Source organism: Gouania willdenowi, chromosome 17 (genome assembly GCF_900634775.1).
Source record: "Gouania willdenowi chromosome 17, fGouWil2.1, whole genome shotgun sequence".
NCBI lineage: Eukaryota > Metazoa > Chordata > Actinopteri > Blenniiformes > Gobiesocidae > Gouania > Gouania willdenowi.
The window spans coordinates 23,746,257-23,772,260 of NC_041060.1; the positions used below are offsets into that span (position 1 = coordinate 23,746,257).

General features: G+C 38.9%; 2 protein-coding genes and 1 long non-coding RNA gene across 9 annotated transcripts in view; 1 reads left to right on the top strand and 2 right to left on the bottom strand.

Moving 5' to 3' along the window:
* Positions 1–1,074: 1,074 nt before the first annotated feature.
* mapre2 (microtubule-associated protein, RP/EB family, member 2) lies at positions 1,075–22,947 on the bottom strand. 2 transcript variants are annotated; one of them, XM_028473798.1, is made up of 7 exons: positions 22,831–22,947; positions 10,662–10,789; positions 6,356–6,501; positions 6,060–6,276; positions 4,923–5,068; positions 3,417–3,575; positions 1,075–2,738 (listed from the first exon to the last, which is right to left on the bottom strand). In XM_028473798.1, exons 2-7 carry the CDS (start codon positions 10,780–10,782, stop codon positions 2,649–2,651), a joined length of 879 nt encoding a protein of 292 aa, XP_028329599.1. In that variant the 5' UTR covers positions 10,783–10,789; positions 22,831–22,947; the 3' UTR covers positions 1,075–2,648. The 2 variants fall into 2 exon arrangements, with proteins under 2 accessions (XP_028329599.1, XP_028329598.1); XM_028473797.1 differs by lacking the exon at positions 22,831–22,947 and adding an exon at positions 20,754–21,055.
* Positions 8,389–25,218, top strand: LOC114479876 (uncharacterized). The gene is made up of 3 exons (XR_003676027.1): positions 8,389–8,405; positions 16,370–16,376; positions 25,136–25,218. It is a non-coding gene; the product is annotated as an uncharacterized LOC114479876 (long non-coding RNA).
* dtna (dystrobrevin, alpha) overlaps positions 24,705–26,004 on the bottom strand; it is a 29,023-nt gene continuing 27,723 nt past the window's right edge. For all 6 annotated transcript variants that reach the window (XM_028473792.1, XM_028473793.1, XM_028473791.1 and 3 more), the window contains one exon: positions 24,705–25,249. The gene's annotated coding sequence lies outside the window, so the exon portion shown is untranslated. The remainder of the gene's footprint in view (positions 25,250–26,004) is intronic.

Below are 26,004 nucleotides of genomic sequence, written 5' to 3' on the forward strand. Positions count from 1 at the left end.
TGAGCTGATTGACGATGTCAAAATGAAGAATGATTTGATTTTGGAGATGATCCGGAAGGTACTGTAGATAGAGTATCCAGAAGTTCCTGAGCAAGGATATTTGTGTGTGTGTGTGTGTGTCTGTGAGAGAAAAAAAAAGCTGGTCATGCGGCCCCGGCGGCTGTGGTGCAGACGGTCGCTGTGTGCAGAGGTGGATATATGGATATCACCATGGATCGATTTAGCTTTGAACGCACTGCTCCAGTCTGTGTCTTTCTCTCCATGTTTTGATGCCTCGTGTCGTGTTGATGTCAGGCCAGAATCAGCAAGATTATTAAATGTTTGTGCAGCAGACAGAGAAGTCTATCTGCCTCAGATTTGACTTCCTCAAATGTCAGTGTGCCTGTGCGCACTCATGTCTTCACATTAAAAAAGCAAAATGATCATTTAAATGGGGCGGTCTGCACCACTTCTGCACGTGCACTAATCATTGCTGCAATCGTAGTGAATTCCACGCAGCAGGTGAGGAAACTGTCACTAAAGGATTTAAATAAGCAACTGTATTACCACCCATTATTTCAGATCTTTGTGAATCCGCCCCTCTGAGTGCTCATTTTCAGTGCTCTTGCTGTGGTTTTAGTGTATAATTATGACCATTGTCATTTTCTATATTCTTTTTGTTTTTGTTGTCAGTTTGTATGACTCTTGAGTCATGTTGTGTACCTTTCTAGGTGAGGGATAAGGAAACTTAGAGGTGAATCTTTGTGTTCTATGTATGTCAGATGATAAGTGTGCCGTCTTCATCTGAGACTGTGGAGGAACTCCATACTAGTAACCAGTCCCACATATTTGGTTAGCTTTGCCCTTAGCAGCGTTGGCTGAGCAGGTTCAAAGAGTAAAGGGGCAGGTCAACATTATCAAGTCAACCTACAAGTTTGAATTCTCCTGGACTGTTAATAATCCCTGGTAGAAAAGAGTTATTAGCATGTTCTTCTCACAGCAATAACATTTGGTAAAGAAAGACACCTTGTAGTTTTTCAGCCAAAACACTCCCACACACACACACATAAACCTGCTCTGCATCCCGGACTCCAATCTTTTGTAAACTCAAAATGTTTTTATTACAGCAAACCAAGCCGAGCCTGCGCCTCCTTCAAATCTGCAGGTTCAACATTACAAAAGCTCACGGAACATTTCGGGATTGTATTAAATACATAAAAAGCAGGTTGAGTTATTCACAAAATAAAAATGCAGACATGCAACAGTCTTCAAAAGGAGGGGAATGCATAACAAGTGAAAACACTGATCGTTCATTAACGACGGACAGAGCGTGTTTACATTCTTTTTCTTTGCACTGTGATATACGACCCGAGGGTTGGTTAGTAAATGCATCTCTAATAAAAGTTAAATATATGAGGACAGTGAGGGGGAGAGCTCAGTCAGCCCAGAGTTTCTATAATACCTTTACTTTAGCACCAACGCTCTGAAGTGACGCTGTCATATTTAATGATTGAGATTTTCTCTGAACTCTTAGTAAGCAGTCGAATATGGCGTTTGATTTGTGCCACGATTCTGCACCAGCATAGACAAAATCTTGACAACAATGACCGATTACTTCATTGTAATCAACACTGCGAAACGTTACACATGTTCCACGATCATTAATTGAGCAGGAAACTAGAGCTGGATTTTAAATCCGTGAGTGAAGCAAGAGAGTTCACTGAGCAGGGAAACATGGTAAGAATTGAGTGAAATTTGCAGGTTTTGCAGAGCAGCAGAACTCTAACCCAGTTCTACATTCAGTCAGTCATTAAACATTTGCTAACGTGTGTAGCACTGCGCAGGGGGGATGCTTGGAGGGAACGCGTTTAAGTTCAAAATGTTTTACAAAATTAGAAACTGCTCATACAGATTTTGTCTCTTAGACTCTTTGCACGTGCAGAATTGCGGCACAGACATGACGCCATAGTTTTTTCAGGCCTGCAGCAGCTGAAACATCTTCATGGAAAACTCCAACAATTGGTCTTAGTATGTGCTTATATTGTCTGAGGGTTTTAATTCCTACACCGTTCAACGTTGCTTCCCAGCCTGACTTCTGTAAACACGAGATTATCCTGAGCTCTCCGCCTCCTGTGGTGATAAGACCCGCCCACAGTGATGTTTGCTCAGCACTGAACAGGCTGATTATCTGACATCTGAGGACGGCGTGAGACGTTTCATTCAAAGTTCTCCGAATGCTAAGGCTTAATAAAAATAATAATAATAATAATAATAATAAATACAGTCTACAGACAGATTGTCCCATACAGTGTCACACGTCAGTGCCACAGATGGAAGAAGTGAATGAGGAAATACGGGAGGCTCGGCTTATTGCGTCCTGGTGGTTGACAGCTGCAGTTGATATGCAAATAATAAAAAAAACCACAGGATAAAAAAGTGAAAATGTGGAGGCGGGCCGACAGCTGATCACATCCAAAGTCTGTCTGTGATGCTCTGAAGTGGAGGAAACTGCCGCCGCCGCTGCTCTTCATCCAAAGTCACCAAACACATCCAACAGAGAGCAACGGACACTGAAACCAAACCCTGTGATGGACGGTGCTCCGTGTGGAACCATGAGGGGAACTAATAAAATCCAGGGATAGTTCTGACGGACAGAGGGATTGTGGTGGTCAGTACTCGTCCTGCTCCTCCTGCTGGTCCTCGCCCACCTCCTCCTGAGCCTGGCCTTCCCCGTCCGCTCTGTCGCCCTCTGCTCCGTCCTGAGGACAACACAAACATGTATAGGGAAACTGTGGACGAGAGCTTCATGTTTTAATCTCGCCACACAGAGGGGACCCACAGACGGGGGGGACTTTTTTCCCCAGACAAAAAAAAGAGCAACACATAAGTCACGTTACTGATAAACTGCTGAATTGAAACGTTAATGATATATAAAAATAAAAAATGAAAATGGATTTACATAAAACATGCACATGATTTGTGATTAAAGGAACCAGAGGTGATGTAATGAATCTACTGGTGCTCCTTGCCTTGTAATCAACTATCGTCTGTCTTGACGGCTGCCTTTAGTGGCTAGCGGTATTATAACGTGCAAAAAAAGTAAATTTTTTACTGCCGTCAAAAATGTTGTAATTGTTTTAGTAAAAGTGTCAAGTGGTAGAAGTTCTAACATCTATTGTTCCTCACAGTCAATAGTCAATCACCAGTTTATCTGAATACTATCTGCCAACTTTACTGTTCGGTAATGTTGGCAGGTATTCACAGTTTCGGACTTCCAGCATCAATTACTCTTTAACGAAACGTTATCGATATCGAATCGCAATCAAGGTTTTGACTACTGCAATAAAGTACTGCTGAAGAGTTCCGGTGCATTAGTTACAGAATTAAAGCTTCACATTGATTCAGAGGTTCAGAGTTTTTACTAACACGGCACTGACCTGTTCGTCCGAGGCGTAAAGCACCTCCATCAGCTGCTCCACAAACGGGGCGCTCTCCTCTCCCTGCTCCTGACATAACAGCTCCACTTCTCGCAGTTTACTAAAGTAGTAATCCCGCTCCTTCTCCACGCCCTCCAGGGCCAGCTTTAACGTGTTCACCTGAGACACAAAGAGCATGATCGATGGCATCAGAGAGAGCAGGAGTGAAGCACAGGAGGCACAGAAAGCCTTCGCATTCCTAATGTTTGTTTCTTCACACAACAATTAGTCAGAAATCCTGTGTGGACGTGGGTTCTGCTGTTTTTGTTCTGGGCCAATCAGTGAATGAACAACGTGCTCTGACACACACAGTCACCAAATCCACTAAAACAGACCAAATGCATTTTTAGGAAAAAAAAAAAAAAGATGCACTTTGCACTGATACCCATTGGTGTTATGATTTAACAAGTCAACATGTTATCTTGTGACTAGTTTCGCTCATTATAATGTCATGTGTTCATAAAAACTGCAAACAAAAGCACTGAGAGAGCGCAAAACTTCCAAGCGCCAAATATCCTCTTTGCCAGATATTAACAGTTATCTGGAAGAAAATTCCATCCCCATTAATAACGACACAGGAGGTCCAAATGTTTAGGCACAATGAAATGCGCAAACCATTTCTGATCCGGATCAAACTAAATGGGGTAATTGAGCCAAACCTGACATAATGAATGAAATTTCCTCAAAAAAAAAAAACATTTAATTACAAACCCAGAAAAATAATATTTGAAATTTTGCCAATAATAAAATTTAGAGATTTTTCAAACTGACCCAGAATCAGCATATTGATCCGGATATCCTCCCAATTTTAACTGAAATTTCCATGGATTAAGGTCCATCTTTGGTTAAAATATTCTCAAAATTAGTATTCTTGACATAATCCTGCTAAAAGACAAGCAAACCAGTGAAAAGATATGCATGTCTGTCATCTGACGTGTGTATTTATTGCATTGTGGTGAACAAAAGTTTTAGTTTAATGTAAACACTGAGGGTTAGTTATGTTTCAGTTGTTTTTTTTTTTTTTTTTACAATATACAATATTTTCTGTAGATTTCTTATGTTTAAAGTGCTTCCATACAGTTTCAAACTCTTATCTTATGTCTATATATATATATATATATATATATATATAATAAAATCATATTTGAACTAAGAAAAATAAGCTGTAGTGCTGAAATCCCTTTAGGCTGCCCAAATGTAGAATCCACACTGAGGGACATCATGAAAGCCTCTTTTCTAACATGACTCATCACCAAGTATAACGACCACCAGTTGAACTGATACACCAACAGACAGGGCTTTCAGCGTGATGATTGATGTCTCGGCTGTTATTAAAGCTGAGGGAGTGTCAGCTGATCTAATCTACTCTGACTTCAGTGAAACAATAACAAGTATTGTCACTAACTAAACTACAACATTCTTGTTTCTTACACCTCGACAACAAAAACAAATTCTTCTGACTCCCACCTGGTCGGTCAGCTGTGTGACCTGGACCTCCAGCTCTTTCTCTCCTTTGGCGGGAGTCGCCGTGGCGATAGGGATCTTTTTTGCCGACGACGGTCTGGATGTGGGTGTTGCAGACTTGGGCGTGGTGGAGCTCGACCTCGACGCACCTGTGGGAAGATTTTCACCTTTATTGTCAGTCAAAAGACTTATTAACACATATGATTAGATACAATCAACACCAGTGTGTATCTGACCAAACAACAGGAGACTGAGCCACAAACCAATCATATTATTGATATTATTAACACACACTGAAGCCTGAAATAACAAATGCAGAAAACTTTCAATATTGTCATCAAGTACGTCATCAAACTAAGGAATACCAGTATAAACCAGCATGAATAATTATGCCAGATTTACTGAGAAATACCAGTATAATCCAGTATGAATAATTATGCCAGATTTACTAAGGAATACCAGTATAAACCAGTATGATAATTATTGTCAGATTTACTGAGGAATACCAGTATGAACCAGTAGAATTATTAACGTATGATTTATTGAGTAATACCAGTATAAACCAGTATGATAATTATTGTCAGATTTACTGAGGAATACCAGTATGAACCAGTAGAATTATTAACGTATGATTTATTGAGTAATACCAGTATAAACCAGTATGATAATTATTGTCAGATTTACTGAGGAATACCAGTATACACCAGTATAATAATTAACGTATGATTTACTGTGGAATACCAGCGCTAAAATTAGAATAGTTGCATTGTGGGTAATTTCCACCAGTGTTTTGATCAAACTGGTGTCCATTTTGATTGATGACTGACATCTGAACACAACGAGCTATGGCTCAGACTCAGTCACCAGTTAACATGATGCCCAGTTGATTTAAAACATCACTGAAGTGACTCATCACCAGTTGAGTGTCTCAGAATGTGCCCAGTGTTACCCTATCAGCTGCTTTATGGAGATTTTAACAAACTAGTCAACACTCAATGACAGGAGTTGTGCAGTAACTGAGGGGGACAGAGCAGGTAAAGAGCCAAACAAACCCTGTTTGTTGTTAAATGTGCTCTATACATAAAGTGAATAGGATCATGGCGTGTTACATTCACTGTCCTCTGTTTTTCTGGGCGTTACCTGCAGTCGGGGAGCTGGCGGCGTGGACGGACTTCTTTGGCAGGTTGAAGATCTGCTCGCCGGGATCAGGAGGAGGAATGGCGTCCTGGCCCTGCCTGGCATCGAGCGGGTCGTAATTTTTACCGTCGTAGTTGGCGTCGAAGAACTTCTTAAACCACTGGATGAAATCCAGGTTGTCCTGAAATCTTCCTTTGACCAGTTTCTCCACAGGAATGATCTAAGCAATGGAGGAGGAGTCAGACGCGAGGAAGCAAGGAGGACAAAAAGATGGAACACACACACACACACACACACACCTTGTCCACGTTCATCCTTTTGAAGGACGCCTGCAGCAGTTTGAAGTTGTGAATGTACTCGTGCTCCAGCTTGGCCTGGAACTTGACCTTCTTCAGGCTGATGCAGCCTGGGAAGAGCAAGTCCATGAACTGACAGTAAGCAGCTCCTGCACGGGAAACATCACACGGTTAGAAACAAACACACTGCCTTTACAGAGAAATGCTGACCCAGCATGATTCTCACACCCCCGAGTGCAGTGGATCCCAGTCTTTTTAAGGTCGTGACCCCGTTTGGAGTCACACATTTCTGCTGACCCCAGAGCCTTTTTTTTTAAATTACTTATTGATCATGTTTGTGATATAATTTATACAGTTTTTTTATTAGATTTATATTTGAGGACGTGAAAGTAAATAATACAGTTTGAAATTGTGTGTAGTGTTTTCATTTTAAAGAAATAATAAATTTTAAAAATAAAAAATACATAATTTTAATTATAATTATTTAATATTTACAATGTTTTGTTTGTTTTTAAACTAGATTTATATTCGAGGAAGTGAAGGTTGTTTGAGATTGTGTGTGGTGTTTTAAGTTTAAAATAAATCTAAAAATGTTTTAATTTTAATTATTATTTATTTTTTAATATTTACACTGTATTCTTTTAATTCAATTTATATTTGAGAAAGTAAAAGTACATAATACTGTTGTTTGAGATTGTGTGTAGTGTTTTAATTTGAAAAGAAATAATACATTTTAAGAATTACAAAAACACTATTTTAATTATTATTTAATATTTACACTGTTTTTTTTTAAACTAGATTTATATTTGAGGAAGGGAAAGTTTATCATACAGTTGTTTAAGATTGGGTGTAGAGTTTTAATTTGAAAAGAAATAATACATTTAAAAAATTACAAAAATAAAATTTTAATTAGTATTTAATTAACTATTTATTTATTTAATATTTACACTGGTTTTTTTTTTAACTAGATTTATATTTGAGGAAGTGGAAGTATATAACACAGTTGTTTGAGATTGTGTGTGGTGTTTTAATTTGAAAATCAATAATTTCAAAAATATGTATTTTAATTATGATTTAATTATTTAATAAACTATTTAAATAACCATTTAATTATTTAATATTTATACTGTATTTTTTTTTAACTAGATTTATATTTGAGGAAGGGAAAGTATAGAATACAATTGGTGTTTTATTTTGAAAAAGATTTTTTTTTTCTAAATTACAAAAAATATAATTTTAATAAACCCGTCACCCTGAAAACAGGAACAAGCGAGTCAGACAATGGATAGATGAATAATTTTAATCAATAATTCTTAAAAATATTAATTACTAGATATTTTAGGTGACCCCAATGAAATTACGGGTGACCCCACATGGGGTCATGACCTTAAGGTTGAAAAACACTGTCCTAGTGGGAGGCTGTACAAAGATGATGTGCCTACAGCCATGATTTATTATGATGTCACAGCCATACCCTTGACCCTGCTCACAGTGCCGCTACGTGCTAAGCTAACCCAAACATGTGGGACTGGTCATTGATACAGAGTTCCTTCCCAGTCTCAAAGGAAAACAACACATTTAGCGTCTGAAATACGTGGAACACAAAGACTCATCTGCAATATTCCTTCTCCCTCACGTGGGAAGATGTGATAAATATGACCAGTGCTGGGAACGTTACTTTAAAAAAGTAATTAGTTGTAGTTACTCACTACTTGTTCAAAAAATAACTGCGTTAGTAACTAAATTACTCTATCATAAAAGTAACTCATTACCAAGGAAAGTAACTATTTGCGTTACTATTAAAAAAAAAAAAGTTGCTCTATGTCAAATAATTCACATTTTTTAGATGCGTGTGTTGTGAGGTGCTTCATTAATTTTGAGTTTCTTACAACGGATGTGGACAAAGTCTTCACTCCTGGATATAATGAACACTTCACATACACGTTCTTGCCTTTGACCACAATTAATTTAAAGTAGTGTTTGTATCGTCACCTTAAAAATGTCAACTTTTCATCCAGACTTCATCCAATCTGCTCTGTGTGTGTGTGTGCGTGTGTGTCGCGTGTGCTGGCACGTCGCCTTAGCCAATCATAATCACTCACCTTGTTTTTAACTCACCTCCTCACTACAGCGGAGTCAGAAGCCGGGGATGCTTTCGGATAACAGTTTATTCAATCAATGCATGTAACGCACCGCATTTAACGTTCAGTAACGATAACGGCGTTGTAACGGCGTAAAAAGTAATTATTTAGATTACCCCGTTACTGAAAAACAAACGCCGTTACATAACGCCGTTATTTTATTATTATTATTATTTTTTTTTTTTTTTTTGCAAGTGCCGCCCCCAAGAGCAGCCGCCCCCAGCGCCACCCCCATCCCGGACCACCCCGTCCCGAAGCCACGAACCCCACCACCCCAGGCCCCCAGACGAGCCAACCCCCAAGCCACCCACCCAGCGCAGCAATGCCCGCCCCCCAAGCGAAGGCCACAGCCCCCCCACCAGCACCCCGGGCCGACAGGAGCCCCCCACGCCAAACCCAACGGCGTTATTTTAAACGCCGTTATTCCAAACACTGCATATGACTATGTGTCTAGAAAGAGACAAAAACAGCTGCTGCACAGACTGTCTCTGAAAGAAGTGAAGGAGACGTTTTTCATCTTTCCAGTTAAACAGCTGCATGTTACTGGGTAATTTCATTCATGTTTGTATCGGTTTTACATTTAGTCCTTTCACTTCAACAGGAACAGATCTATTCTTTATATGTCTGTAACAACGGACAGGAACAGATCTATTCTTTATATGTCTGTAACAACGGACAGGAACAGATCTATTCTTTCTACGTCTGTACTCTGTAACGGTGCATCTGGTAGGTCCGCCCCACGGCCCTAAGCCCTAGGTCTCTGATCTATGCTTGGCTACTAAATAGATAACTAGGGGTGTGCCAAAATATCTACATAATATATATATCACAATATTTCCTCTTGTCATACGGTATTGATTTACTGGCGCCAAATATAGATTTTTATATTGCAACATACAAGAAAACCATATATATATGTGTGTGTGTGAGTGTGTGTTAAGAAGAGCCACGATACACTATATATATAGATAACGTGATGTATCTTGGATGAAATTTCTTGCGATATATTGATTATTATTGTATCGTGATGCTATCATTATCGCGGGCAAAATATCATGACATATCGTATAGCGAGGTACCTGGTGACACCCAGCCCTAAGACACCTTTATAAAAAAATAGTTTATATTTATTTGTGTAAGATAGTCAAATGCAATGGCAGCGCTGGACACGATTGCGTCTCAGGAGAATAGCAGCCGAGTGCTGAGACATTGTTTACCTTTCATTTTTCACAAATGGCCAATTCAGCAATGTGACACGAGGAACCAACCTCTGTGCTGCCAAACTGTGTGTCCATGTGGATGTGTTGAACGTGGTAGCTCTGTGTCTGCTCTGTGAGAAAGGCTGTGTGAAAGGCTCCCAGGGAACTGAAGGACAGGTTTGAGACCGCATCCTAGTGCCAAACAATACAATAATATGCTGATTCAGCGATTTGTGTAAGTGTAATCAAAGCCAGCGTTTCTTAAATGGGGGTACGCAATGGCACTACAGGGGGTACATGAGAGAGAGAGAGAGAGAGAGAGAGAGAGAGAGAGGAAAATTAACAAATAAAGTGTCAGTCTTGGTCCCAGCCCAGGCGTGAGATGACTGGAAATGATAAAAACTATAGAAATACATCTATTCAGGAGCCACTAAATCAGTGGGGATCACCTGAAATTTCTGAAAAAATTAAATAAATTTCAGAATTTTTTGAATTATTATTTGTATTATTTTTTTTTTTATTAAAACAACACACAATCTTTAACAACTGTATTTCTATACTTTCACTTTGTGAAATATAAATCTAGTTCCACTAAAATGAAGTAAAAACATGACCAAAAACAAATTATTTGGGGTCACCAGAAATTCTTGATATCAAAATGGGGTCACGATCCAAAAAAAGGTTGGGAACCACTGCACTAAATACTGTTTCTTTCCTCTTAGTTCCAAAATGAGATTTCAAATGTGTGTTATCACTTGTTCATTCCATCATTATGCTCTATAGTTGCTTTTAAGTTTCTATGCAAAATATTGTAGTGGGACATACTTGGATTCAGAAATAAGAAAAAGGGGGGACTTGAGGCAAAAAAGTATGAGAACCACTGATCTAAACTAACAGCTGTGTCTAAGGTTAGGCAAAAAAATGTCAAAGCACAAACCCAACACATCACTAATCTGCTCAGGTACCAACCTGAGGAGAGCTGCTCCACCTTGGTGTAGTTCAGGCACAGGATGTCGTTGACCCAGGCCGTGATGTCATGCCTGCTCATCGTCTCCTGCGTGATTGAGGTAGAGTACACGTTGACCGCCATCCCCCAGCTGCAAAACAGAACAGGAACACAGGTGAGACCACTACACACAGTAGGGCTGCTCAATTAATCAAAATTTGATTCCGATTATTACACCTAGCGATTACAAAAATAACAATCGAGAAATAAACGATTATTACAAAAATATATATATATATATTGTACTTTTTTATGTTTTATTCACTAAATAAAACTAGCCTGCAGGCTAACACGAGGAAAGTTGTTGCAAATGGTCTTGAAACATGGAAGAGAAACACTTGGTAAACAAGTGGCAAGTCAAATTCTCAGTTGATGAAGATCTAGAGCAAAGACACGTCACGTGCAAGAAGTGTTTTGTTTTGTGCAAAAGTGAACATACTTGATTTTAGTGTTTGGAGGATTTTATTTATGTTCAAAGAATATATTTTGTGCTTTTTTTGTACAAAAATTAAATAACTTTTTGGTTGACAAATAATCATTTGAATAATGGTGATTTCAATTATGACAAAAATAATCGTGATTATAATTTTTTCTAAAATCGAGCAGCCCTAATGCTGCGTTCACACTGAATGCGTCTTCTGCGGCACCGGACACATCTGCTGAACGAAACGTTCCGCAGGATCAAAAAATGTCCCCATTCGCATGATGCGCACGTCTGAAGCGAAGCCCCGCCCACCAGCGACACATCCAACTCGGTGAGTTTCACTGCCTGCTGAAGCGAGGAGCTGCTCTCCTTTTTCTCCTCTCATAAACATAAACCACCAGTGAAAAAAGCCGGTGTGATTAGCGGCTAATGCTATCCTCGCTCAGTGCTACGGAGATAACTTTTACCTGCTACTACCACCTCCTCACTGATTCTCCTCCATGCCTAATCCTTCCTAATCCCTTTTTCCGGTTATAAAGGCCCTGTCATACAGCTCCAGGTGATCACACACAGCTTCTACTCCATGGTTGAATGGGTGAACAGACCGGTGTCGGTGTTGACGGCCTGACGTCATCATCAACACAGACTCTGATTGGCTTTTGTAATGCGAAACATCCGCAGGAGTTCAATATTTACAACTCTTGCGAATGTGCGGGTGTGCGGATATGCGTAAAATCGGGAGCGCGGTCGCACAGCCGAACGCATTTGACGTGTGGATTGCACCGCACCGCCAAAATGGAAAGATTTTGCATCTGGGACGCATCTATCCATTGACTTTGCATGTAATCTGGATGTACGGACATTTCGTGATACATCCGGGGTGAACGCAGCAATATCAAAGCACAATGACCTTCAGTCATATGCTGTAAAAAAAAATCCCCTCAAAGAACCAACAACATGTGATACAAGCCCAACTACTGGTCAAGAGAAGTGTTTCAGCCCTTTGAGGATGGAATGAGCTATATTACACACATTTACTCAATTAACGTCTAGATCCTAGGTTCCCAAAGTGGGGTACACAAATTGTCATAGGGGTTACATGAATAGAAATGAAAAACAACGTGACAACATTGGAAACTAGTGTATAAATCAACCAGCAGTCAGGAGCCTCCATGCATTGCCACAAATTACACATCATGCAGAGCCCCCTCATGCAGCCTCAGACAGAGAAATAATTTAGTCAAAAAAAATGCAAATATTAAATTCAGCCAAACATTGCAGAGTCCGGTGCATCCTCTCATTCTCACCCTTCTCATTAAAGTTGTAGCAAGTTGTGTTTCACAGTTTCAGGTTGACGAATATGTCGTATTACTGCTATATGTTCAATCAACACATGTTTGGTAGATTGGTTTATAACTGAAATAGGCTAATTAATTGAATAAAGCAAACAAGTGTTAATTCTGGACAAGATGTCTTGTGTGCTTACAGATATATATTTTTTTAATTATATATATTATTCATCAACAGAATAGGTAAAAGTCACAGACAAATTTCACTGCAGTGCTACATTTTACATGACATTACATTATTATGTTTTTTTCAGTGTGCAGGAGCAGGGGGCACAAGGATTCAGCTTAAATGTATGAAGGGGTACGGGACTGTGAAAACTTTGGGAACCACTGGTGTAGATTAAGAACAGAGGTTCTCTACTTGTGGGTTGGGCCTTGTTTTGGTGGGTAATGAACATTTGCATAACAATATTCCTACCAGAGGCCTACTGTGTTAGTGTACATTTTGTGTCCCTCAGTTGTCTTTGTTGTATTTTTTGGCTCCAAGTAAAAGATTGAAAATAAAAGCCAATTTAATTGTGCTGTTTCTAAATCCTTTAGAGAACATGTAAACGCCTCACAGGCCTAGAAAGATAACACTTAGATTCTTTGGTAACACTTTACTTGAAGTTTTATACATAAAGGTTGACACCTGTCATTAGCATGAATACAGTGTTATAAAGGCTTCCATTAAGAGTTGTTTGTTACCCTAACCCTACCAAACCCCACTAGATCCCTCCACCTAACTCAAAAAATGCCAACATAGCTCCAAAGGTGTCATAATTTAGCAAATGACACTTAATGACAGCTTAATACACAAATAATGACAGGGTAATGACTGTGTAATCAAACATTTAAGAAAGTGTCCATTTGTGGGATTGCCATAAAGACAACTCCCCGTGCTATTGGTATGTTTACCGAAGTACACGTACGTAGCATCTTAGCTTTATGTTTAGGTTTCGATTAGGTTTAGTCTTAGTCACGTGACCTAAACCGGCCAATGAGGGGCGCTGCGTACCGATAGAATGTCGGTATATTGATACAGCAACCGTACATATAGCCACTGCCAACATTTAATGAATTGAACTGTTATAAAGTTACACAAGGTTAAACTATAGGGGTGTTGAAAAAAAATCGATTCTGCAATATGTCGCGATATTACATCACGCGATTCTCGGATCGATTCTAAATGCATCCATATCGATTTTCTTTAATTAAAAAAAATAACATATTTTTTATTTTTTTATCCGTATTTAACCAGGAAGGTCTTTTCCACTGCAGGAGACATTGTAACTGCACAAAGAAGTGCTCTGAAACCTGAGCATGTTGACCAGCTTGTGTTTTTACAATAAAATCTAAAAATAAAGTTTCTGCATTTATTTATTGTTCTAGGCATATACCTCAGTTAAGTTGCACTAAAGACAAAGTTGGTTTAAAAGTCACAGGCAGATTGTATGTTATTTTTTCATTTTAAGTTGTTGGCACATGGCATGTTAAAGCCAATGTTTTGAGTGTAAAATATGCCAATAAAATATATTTCATACATAATGTTCTCATGAAGGTGTACACACTTACAGATTAGTTGTTTCTTAAGTCATATATGTATTAAAAAAAAATCGCAACAATCGCCTTATACTTTAATATTGGGCTATATCGTATTGTATCGTGACCTATGTATTTTTTATTTATTTTTATTTATTTATTCAGTTTATTTCCGACATGGTTACATTCACTTTTTTTTTTTTTTTTTTTTTACATTTTTTTTTTCTTTTTTGTACATGCCGAAAAAGGAGACGAGAGAAGCAGTTTGCTTATCCGGGTCCCGTCCCCTGTTTTACCATCGCAAATTTACATGGGTTTACATGTCTCTCTGGTCAAAACATTCTTGATTTCTGTAGTCAGTGTTGTCCTCCTCCTCTATCTTTGTTCGCGTTGGCCTTGTTCCCTGCCAGACGTTGTTAGCGTTCCTCCAGTTCAAGAATAGTTCCTCTTTCGAAGGTGTTTGGAAGGTTCTTCCCTTTTCATCCACAATGTCACCTTGTTTTGTCTCTACATCAAGGGTAATCCAGCTGTTGTTAGTTCTATTGGCAGTGTTGTATTTTCCACTGTCTGATGATGGGATCAGATCCAACTTGTATAAACACCACATCCCAGTTCACAAGCAAGGTAGTATTTTAATGTAATATATCTTAGTTCATAAGCGTGTTTCTAACTGCTGTTGTATTTTCCACTGTTAGATTTAACTTGTACATTATTATATCTTAGTTCATAAGCAAGGTAGTAATTTCATTGTATAAGAAAACGTGTTTCTAACTGCACATATGACAATAAACACTTTGAATTTATCGGGATACGAATCGTATAGCCAGATGCCAGGCAAGACACACCCCTAAACTAAAGTGTCCACTTAGAGTCTCCAAACAACTGGACAGATCAGTCTTATGGAGCAATGGTGGGACCTAATGCCACACCAGTATAGAACCAGTGTGTTAGAGTACAGGAGTATTGACATCATTTAAAGCTGTAGCCCTAATGGAAAACAACTGAGTTGAATGTTTGTAGTGACTGTCCAAATTTGTCAGTTTATACCGAGTCTGATCCAGTTTGGTCCAGTTAGGGCCCGTGCACAGCTGAGGTGAGCCCAGTTTATATTGAACCAAACTGGGATGAGGCAGAGGCTCTGCAGAGAAAACATGACAGCAAGAGGGAGGGAGAGGGCAGACCATGGCCCCCCCTGCTGAGCCACACGAGACCTCACAAGAGACATCAACACCAATAAAACCTAGAGATGGGTAATGGTTAAAAACCCGTAAAAGGTTGGTTAATTCAGGGTCGGTGGTAAAAATCACAGTAATAAACAGCATGTTGCATGCAATTACATCTGATATCAGATCTCTGTCCTGTTCTTTGGTCTGACTGATGTAGTAATATACTTAATGATCATGACTTCATCAGCAATGTTGGGGGTTTGTTTGGACTTCAGGCTCAGTCAGCAGCTCCAGCTCTGACCTCCCACGCTCTCTATATCTGAGCAGGCAGTGATTAAAGCTGCAGTCACAAGGAAAACACACATGCACGCGCACATACACCTGTATCAGAAGACAAACTACAGTAATCTAACCTTGATAATTGGAGCTCAGGTGATATTAATACATGTTAGAAGTCAGCAAACTACTTGCAAAAATGCTGAAACCTTAAATTTACATTGGACTATTTGATCAGCGTTCAAAGTCCACACAGACCCTCTGTAAGAGATACAGTTCAACAATACAGTTGCACAGTGTAGTGTAGATGGCAGACTATACATACAGTATGTCTATTTTTGTATATATCTGAATGGATATTTGAAAAGTTGTATTTTGTCCTGAATAATCGTATTTCATCTGTATTTATGAATCAATGGCCACGGTTACATGTTTTTTTTTAATTCGGTATTAAAGTGTTCTGCTTCGTGTTTACATAGAAATAGTAATTCCAAATGGAGGTTTATATGGAAAACAGGTTTATTCGGCTTCATTCAATTCCGCTTTAGGTCTGGGGGTTGGGAAGGTTCTGATTGGACAGTGGGTGAACATGACGTATCACGTCTATCGCGAAAAACACACAACAATCCTTTTAATGTCGGCTATAACACAGAAAACCACATGAGAACTGTTTTCACCTTTATTTTGATTGTAGTTTTGAAGCAGCAGCTCAACAACAACACAGTGTTTCAGTTTGGACCGCAGAGCAGAAGGAGAGATAGGAACTAATCACCGGTAAAAAGCCCAGTAAAACTCTGGAAAACAATCAACAGGAATAAATAGCTGCTCCCTGGTAAAGATAGTAGCTCTAACAACAGGTAAAATGATAAACTGTTGATTTTACAGCCTGAGAATACAGTACGGAATGCATTTACTCCGTCTAGTCCTAGTGCCAGCCGTCCGGTGAAGCCTGTTCCGTTAACCAAAGTCCGTGTGTGTTTAATAAATCCGCGTCAAAGTCTGCATGTTAATGCTTCCGTCCATCCACTCTTAATTATATCCATTTATTCTAAGGCTCTTCCCAAATAAGGAAGTGTCTATTGATACTGAAATGTATCAATAGCCCCAGGACTATGGGTTCGAATCCCACTTTTGACATTTACATTTTTTCATTTGAACATATTTAACCTGGCAAAATTCCACCTTTAAAAATAAATATACAAAAAAAAAAAAAAAAAAAAAAATTCTGGGTTAGGGATAATATTAGGGCTAAAATAAAAGAGTTAGCGGGGTAGCTAAAAACAAATATAAGCTAAAACAAAACTGAACTTTAAGTCACGTGGTGCGCCTATCACGTCACCTAAACTGGTCAGTGGTCAATGAGGGACACTGCGTATGAATAGACTCGCAGTCTATTGATACGTTTCCGTATCAATAGCCACGGCCATTAAATAAATAGTCTCGGCTCTAGTCCGGGCAGCCATCCTGGATTATGTCATCACCAGCGCGTACAGTGGGGCAAAAAAGTATTTGGCAGCCACCGATTGTGCAAGTTGTCCCACCTAAAAACATGAGAGGTCTGTAATGTTCATCATAGGTACACTTCAACTGTGAGAGACATTGTGAAAAAAAAATCCAGGAAATCCCATTGTATTGATTTATAAAGAAGTTATTTGCAAATTATTGGATCAAATTTGGCACCTACAAACAAGCAAGAATTCTAGATCTCACGGTTCTGTGACTTCTTCTTTAAGAAGATCTTCTATCCTCAACTCGTTACCTGTACTAATAGCACCTGCTTGAACTACGTTATCTGTACAAAAGACACCTGTGTCATATAGTCAGACTCCAACCTCCACCATGGCCAAGACCAGAGAGCCGTCTAAGGACACCAGGGACAAAGTTATACAACTGTACAACACTGGGATGAGCCAATCTACAGTAGGAAATGTATGTTTTCCTTTCACCTTGTTATAATTTCTACTTAGTGCCACTGTAACAAATGTTATTTCCCCCTGATATTATTGAATAATTCTTGATTCTGATTCCTACTGATACATTAAAAAAAAAACAAATGGTGAAAAGATATAATTATGTAAAAATAAAAAAAAATTAAACAACCACTGCACAGATAAAAACAACAAGAAGACATAGTCATCCTCATCCCCCGCCAGATTGGTTCTCATTATAACTCACAACCTTTTCCTAAATGTCCTAAATCTAAGAACTTAAATGTATACATAAAAACATATTATCACATCAGAATATAAAATTACTAACTATATTAAACGGCTTCTAAAAGCTGTTCCCTTTGAAGATACCTCAGAAAAGAAAAAAAAAAACGGTACAAGGGCAATAACTCCGGAAAGAATAATTGTACGCTTCCCATTTTCGAACTCCATCAAGGTCTTGATACCTTGAAGCCACACACCAAATTTGGTTATCCTCTCTTAAACAGTTTCTGAGAAAAGCTGTCCCCTTTAACTCCGACGCCTGGTCGGAGCTCAAACCTAAATCCCACTTCCACATTTTGTGGCAGGGATAATAAAACGACCCAAACGTCATTTAAATCACCAAAAATACTTCAAAAAGACACGTAACGACAAGAGAAATACACAAACTGACTACAAAACAACATCAAAGACACAAAATGACATCAGAATCAAACAAAAACACACTAAACGTGAATAAAATAAGCAAAGTGAGTGAAAATCTACACAAAACAACAACAAAAATACACAAAATAGCTAGAAAAACACACAACCCAGCACATTTGTCTGGAACTCAAAGATTCCCAGAGGAAAAGAAGAGGAAAACATCTTCTTTATGCCGTAAAAATGATGGCGTTCGGAAGAAATATAAAACAGCCACTGCACAGGCTGCCAGAAAAAGGCATTTATCAGATCGCAAATAATCCATACTGTTGAAATCATATCAAGTGTTGTTCAGTGTTACACAATTAGAAAAATTAACAAAAAACTCTGGTTTCTATTTAAGATCCACTGGAGGAATTACCTGTTTTTAATCTTTTAATCAGATGTGGATTTGGGAGTGAATTAGGCTGGATGTAAACAGAATTTGTGTAAAGACAGGAGCGACACGTTCTAACAGAGGGACTGAGCACTCATCTGTTTATACAATAATAATAATAGGTGTGAACACGCTTCAGTAATTAATATTATAGTAAATTATAATAACAATTATATTAAAGCTGTAATAAAAAAAATAATACCTGATTTTTGTGGTGTTCTTCACCTCAATGGGAAAAATGATTAACTAAAAATAATAAAGTGTTGCTCCATGAGAAAAATCTATCTAATAATAGCTGAACCTGTCTCTGCCCAAAGGGAGAGTTTACAGATAAGCTTGAGGTCTGGTTTAGGTTTAGGATTTGTTAATCCTCCTTCTTGAAATCAACCCGTGGCGTGGACTAGTCTACCTCTTTGAGGGACAAACTGCACCCACCGACACCTTCAGGTCGGTGTTTCCTTCATCCTGGATCTGAACTGTTTGTCTTCACACTGTGTGCACATGGCAACACAAACACACACACACACACCTGTGCTCACACAGTGTAGACAAAGCTTCATGTGATTCAATAAGGTTTCATCTCTACATAATGATCAGGTTCAGGTTGAAGATTATGGAGTTAAATTCCTACCAAAAACCTGCACAAACACACAAAACATGTTTCACACATACAAAGAAGCATGTCTTCAGTTACCAAAAATATATACTGTAGGTAAAACAGGACTTGAAGCAGTTATTTGTTGCTATAGAATTGGTTTTTGTACTTTGACTACTGTTTTTTAACCATCTTGTGACTTTTGGCACAAATTCTCCGCCATTCACAATAGAAATGCCAGTAAACCTTCAAGTGAAAGTGTAAATAGTATTTATGGGTTCTATTGTATTTTTTCTTCCTTTCTTTAATTATTGTTTGACGCTGTTATATTTCCTGTTTTTTTTTTTTTTTTTTTGGAGTTGCTGCAACATCCAAATTTCCCCCATTGGGAGATCAATAAAGTTGATCTTATCTTATGAAATGTTTTATAATTGAAGAATATTTTTTTTTTGTAATTGAAGACACGTTTCATTGTATGTGTAAAACATGCTGTATTTGTTTGATAGATATGTTTCTTATTTGCAAAAAACCCAAAACACATTAGTTTGTGAATGAAGATTTTTTTATTTGTAATCCATACGGTTTGTGAATCATTGTGAGAAAATCATGATTTGTGTCTTTTGGAGGATCTGTTACGATTTTAACTCTATAGAAGAAGAAGTGAGACATTAAAGTGGAGGAACAGCAAATCAGCAAGAGTTATGGAAATGTAATATGATACAAATAGTTAGATTTAAAATATTAGACACCTATAGCCTCAAAGTAATTTATTTATTTATTTGAACATATATTTTTGGGGGAAATGTGTTTTGTTCCTAATTATTTGTAATTAGTATTTTTTTCTCTCAGAATTAAAATCAGTAATTCAGGCTTTAGTGTGAAGTGGATTTTCAACATTTTTGTAAGAATATTGTGAGGATTGTAAGGATTTTTTTTTTAATTTTATTTATTTTTTGGTTGGATTAAAAGTGTGTCTGGTGTTTAAATGTATGGACCAAATCCGGGCACAAGCATTATTACGGTATTATGTGTCCGGATTTGGTCAGCGGGCCAAGAATAGATGGAAACCTGTCTTTGAATGAGGACCAGGTCTGTGCATCTCTTCTGCGGGGTGTGATGGAGCTCCGAGGACTCGGAGACCGGGGTGATAGAGCCGCAGAGCCCGGGGCCTTAATCAAAGATCCTCCGGGTAGTCAGGGGCTCGATAACCAGGGCAACCCGCTTTCAATATGTCAACAAAGCGGATGTAAGCTAGCACGCTTTGTTAGCCTGGTACGGATAGCCGATCAACACCAGGACCAGGCCGGGGACTTGGTCCAGGGTGTCCGGGATGGGATTCGGACATTAAATCACGAAACAAGGTCAGATTAAAGAACACGGAGGGATTAGACGGTGGCTGTGGAGAGTATTCGCGATATCTGGTCGGGTTTAGTCCCGGTATTATCCGTTCCGAACCGAGCCGGGCCGAGTTTTTACAATGAACCACCAGACTGAAAACCAGCGGGGACGGCTGACGTCTGAGGCCGGGCGGAGGAGCAGAGTAAGCGGCTGAGGCTTCGCGGACAGTCCGGGAGAAAACATGACAACCGGGGGAGGAGCAGGCCAGACTGCGGCGCCCTGCTGAGCCCCACCCGGTGCTCCTTTTACCAGCACGACCCTCCCGGTGTGACCACCCCGGTTTCCCTTCTTTTATCCCCGGTTATCCAGGTCCCTACCTGTAGGCTCGCTCTCCCCGCACCGTGTTTTTCCGGTAAGGGATGATGTTGGATCCGTTATCCGGGTCGATGTCGTTGTTGTTCTCTCCATTTGGGGACAGGGCTTCGGTGGGACCGGGCATTTGGGTCTGTGGTGGTTCGGAACAGGCGCTCTGTTCGCTCGCAGGCCGGGACAAAAGGCGACAAAAGCGGCTGCGGGTGAAGAGAAGGCGGCGCACCTCCGAGCGAGCTCCGTCAGTCAGTCAGTCAGTCAGTCTGCTGATCCTCACCGACACGCTGACGTCTCCCACACGTGACCGAGCAGCGTCTTCCTCACTGTCCTCATCACCAGGGCCAATCCCATCATCACCATCTTCTTCATCAGCGTTAATCCCATCAGCATCATCATCAGCACTGCTATATCATCCTTATTATTATCGTCATGGGGGACTTTTGTCCTCTAATAATTACCATCAACACCATTAGAACCATCATATTTGTCATTATCACATTAATCGTCTATTATTAAATGTCATTTGCATTCATTTATCTTCCGACCTGCTTATAAGGGTCGTTGGGCTCTGTTGGTATTTATCGTCTATTGATTATAATAAGCACTGGGTGGGGGCACACCCTGGACAAGGCGCCAGTCCATCACAGGACAAACACAAACAGACAGAAAATTGAAAATACTTCAATGTACAACAACTCTCGATGGGGGAAATCCACAGTGAGTATCCACATCCTCAATGTGCAATAAACAGGAACATACAGAAAAAAGAAAAAAAAATACAAGTTCGAAGCAATTAAGGCCATCAACATGTAAGGCATGACACAAAACTATCTACGGATACACACACACACACACACACACACACACACACACACACACACACACACACACACACATATATATATATATATATATATATATGACTTAAACAACTAATCTGTAAATGTGTACACCTTCATGAACATTATGTATGAAATGTATTTTATTGGCATATTTTACACTCAAAACATTAGCTTTAACATGCCATGTGCCAACAACTTCAAATAAAAAAATAACATACAATCTGCCTGTGGCTTTTTAACCAACTTTGTCTTTAGTGCAACATGACTTTAGTGCAACTTAACTGAGGTATATGCCTAGAACAACAAATAAATGCAGAAAGTTAGTACTTTCTTTTTAGATTTTATTGAAAAAACACAAGCTGGTCAACATGCCCAGGTTTCAGAGCACTTCTTTGTGCAGTTACAATGACTCCTGAAGTGGAAAAGACTTTCCTGGTTAAATAAAAGTAAAAAATAAAAAAATAAAAATCGATATTGTTTAGCCCGACAAGTGAGTATGTGTGAAATTAAAAGCATATTCGGTCATGAGTGACAGTTTGTGCATGTCTGCATCCAATACTTTTGTTTAATAGATTCATAAGGTTTAGGAGGATTTAGAAAAAGTGTTGTACTTCATCCTCTTACATACATTGAAAAACACTTTGTTAGATTAATATAAAGAAATATTGTTTATGTGTCAACTACAACAGTGATTCAACGGGAGCTTTTATGCGCACATCACAAGGCTTTTAAACGACGTACAACAATGCTAAGTATTGTGCATATATGACACCCCCTGTGTATGTTATTATTAATATATTAATGTGTTATTAGTGACTGATTGATGGCTGTCTATCAGCTATTGTTGGTAGGAGGAGCAACAATTCGAAATGTTCTTCCTCTCAGCAGTTTTTGACCACACACACGGTGCCATGGTGATGTGTCGCCCCCTGTAGTCACAGATTATAACCAGTCATACATTTCTGTAGAAAACAGACCCAGAACCAGCTCCTCTCAGGTTGAAATGGGTGAGATAAGGGTGAGATGTGGACATGGGTCGGTTTGTGTGGATTACAGTGAACGGTGGGGGAGGTTTTAAGGAGAAGCGACACCGCAGAAACTAACGGGGAGCACCTGAACGCAGCACGGAGAAACCTGAACGCCAATGAGGGTCCACCAGAACCAAGGCAGTCCTTCCCACACACAAACCAGCTCCATTCATACCAGTATACCGCAAATAGGACGTCAAAACAGGCGGACTCACCCTTAAAAGTCGCTCCTGACCGAACGAGTTGCTTTAAAACGCTGTTTTCCGGCTGAGTCACCCCGCCCTTAAACACACCACACCTCTGTCATTGGCTCGACCAATCAGGAAGCGGTGCGTCGATCATTTGCCACATCTGACCGCTGAAGTGTCGCCTTCACAGACCCTCGGATGCGTTGGAAAAACCAAAACTATTTCCCAAATCAATAACACATTAAACAGACATAAACCTAAACACTGCAAAAAAGAAAGGAGAAAAATAAATAAAACACAACCAAACGTTATATACGAATAACTGCAAGTCCTTTTTATTATTATTAATGTGTGTGTTGAAGGGCAGTCCAAAGACGAACACACATTTCTTTGTGGATATTGTATTCCGTATTTTACATGTTTTCCCCCACAATTTATTCAAAAGTTAGAATTTTTTTTAAGTCGGCATGTTTTGTGAGGTTTTGCATAAAAACACTAGTTACAGAAGGCTTTTCTACATTCAAACCTTTTCTATTTGTTGGAATTGGCTTCAAATAATGAAATGAACATACATCCTGTAATGCTGATCATTACAGGATTGCAGTGGTCTTTAATCACACATTGTGACTCACATTAAGATTATTCACGAAAAACTGTCACAAATTATTATTATTTTTACAAGTTGGCAGATTTTGTTTTGTGATTCATGAGTGAAATAAAACTGACAAGGTCCAACTATTTTTTATTTATTTAATTAACTCAAAGTGAACCCTAAAAGATTGTTGGATTTTAAAAAGTTACGCTTCAGTCTTCTAATATATTCTACTTTGACATGCGTCCAATTCCAACTGAGATTGGACACTGTGCCATCTAAGTTGGTGTGGCACGATTCGAACAGATGGCAAAAAAAAAAAACTTTTTCGGTGAAGATCTTTCAATGTATTTTCTATGAACTGAGTGGGTTCACATCTGATTACCTCATGAGATTAGGTATCATGTGATGGAATGCACAGTAGAAAGCAGTGCATCGGAACAAAAAGACACTAAGTTGTGTTAAGCAGTCAACACTTTATTTCTTATCATCACCGTGCAAAAAGCACAAAAAGGTCAGCCTTCATAGAAATGTGTGTCCAGTGTGTCTGAGACCAAATGAAACACGAGGTGAAGGCAAACATTGATATTTTGATGTTGTAGCAGCGTTAAAAAGGAGTGGAACAAAGACGTGAGCTGGAGTTCAGAAACTCAGAGACGATACAGGAACGTTTGGTAAAGTTGCCAGAAGAAATGGGACACTTGCTTCACAGGACCTCAGTTCATCTCCATATTTAACAAAAGAAAAATGCATCTAGAGAAAAATTGAAATATATAGATAATATGGAAAAAGCTGAAATCAAAATCTTAAAGTTTTCCAATATCTACACTTTTTAATTGATGTTAACCTCTGATTTTGTTTATTATTTAAAGAAAATTCCACCTTAGAATGAGCAACGTTTTTCTTCCCAAATGTGAGACTATTATAAGAAATCATTCAAAGTAAATGCACCGAAAGAAAACTAGTGCTAATCAGATAATGTGAAAAGTATTCAATAATAATATCTAGACTGGGGGTCTCCATGCATGGCCGGCCCTGGAGGGCCCTTGTCCTGCATGTTTTGGATGCTCCCCTGGTCCACTACAGCTGATTGTAAAGGTTGGCTAGTTATCAGGCTTTCTGTCACAGTCATTGGATTCAGCTGTGTTGGAACAGGGAGAGATGTAAAACACACAGGACAGGACCAGGCGTAGACCCTAATAATAAGTATTTTCCTAATAATTTGTGTAATATTATTTTAAAGGCTGGATTTTGACAGGCTTTGAATTTGACAACTGTGTTGTAACTATTGTGTATTGTTTTGTTATTGATTTATATATAAAAAAAAAAAAATGTTAGATTTACAGGAAAAAAAATGGTAAGTTCATAAGACACACCACAAGAGGTACAGCATGCACCTTTTGTCATTTCCCATTTGGGATGTTTTTTTTTTTTTAAACGTCAAATCAACAACACTGAAAACACTTAAAAAAAAAATACAGAAAACTTAATTTACTCCATGCAAAGAATAAACAGGCTGCTGAGTTCAAGTCTTTGAACCGCAGTAAAAATGTGAATTCAGCATGTTTTGTTTATCAAATGATTGAAATGATAAAGAAATGTCAGAAATATGTTATTGCACATGTCAGTGCATGAATAACATGTTTATTATATATTGTAGAGGTGACAGAAGAGGATCTGCCTCCCAATCGAGGTCACTGGGTTCAAATGACAGCTCGTGCGTGTGTGCATGAGGTTGAGTGCGTGTGTGTGTGTGTGTGTGCATGCGTGTGTGGTAATGGCACTGAGGTTTCACAGACAGCTTCGTCTCCTCACAGCGTCAGTGTCTCCAACTGGTGCTGATCCCCAAAAGACCTGCAGAGGACCCAGGCACTGTTACACACTTATGATACGGGACACACACACACACACACACACACACACACACACACACACACACACACACACACACACACACACACACACACACACACACACACACACACACACACACACACACACACACACACACACACACACACACACACACTTGTATGCCTGAGGGCTGCTCTGAAACATCAGTCATATTCTATTAAATTCACATTACACTAAACAAACATGACAGCACAGCATCATCTTTATTATTACAAGTCGTAGTAGTTTCTTTTCTTTTTGATTCCATTGTGAAGAGTTTGCTGCTGTAATGATTAACTTACATTATCCTGTCTTACCTCGACTTATTCTACTCTTATCTTATCCATTTCTTATCTGATCTACTTATATTCTATATTGACTTATTTGATCTTGACAAATATTACATTTAATTGACTCATCTTGCCTCCCATTTATTTAATTCCTTGCGTTTCTTACCTTATCTTGGCTCATCTTACCTTACTACCTTGTGTTTACAAATCTTGCCTTATCTTAACCTATCTCATCTGTACGTTGTCTTGACTCATCTTAAATTATCATTCCTATTCTATCAACTTGGCTTATCTTTACTTATCTTATCTATATATCACCACAGAGTACTCAGATTATACACAACAAAACATCGTATCATGGTCATTATAATACTTATAGTGAATCATCTGATCCGGAAGTACACAGAAACGTGTCGTCATTGCAGC

Excerpts from the sequence above, each read along its gene's own strand:
- mapre2 (XM_028473797.1), bottom strand. The coding sequence starts at position 20,875 with ATGCCCGGTCCCACCGAAGCCCTGTCCCCAAATGGAGAGAACAACAAC. Across the intron at positions 6,277-6,355 it reads AAAGGATGAACGTGGACAAG|ATCATTCCTGTGGAGAAACT; the intron begins GTGTGTGTGTGT and ends TCCATTGCTTAG. Across the intron at positions 5,069-6,059 it reads CGCCAGCTCCCCGACTGCAG|GTGCGTCGAGGTCGAGCTCC; the intron begins GTAACGCCCAGA and ends ATCTTCCCACAG.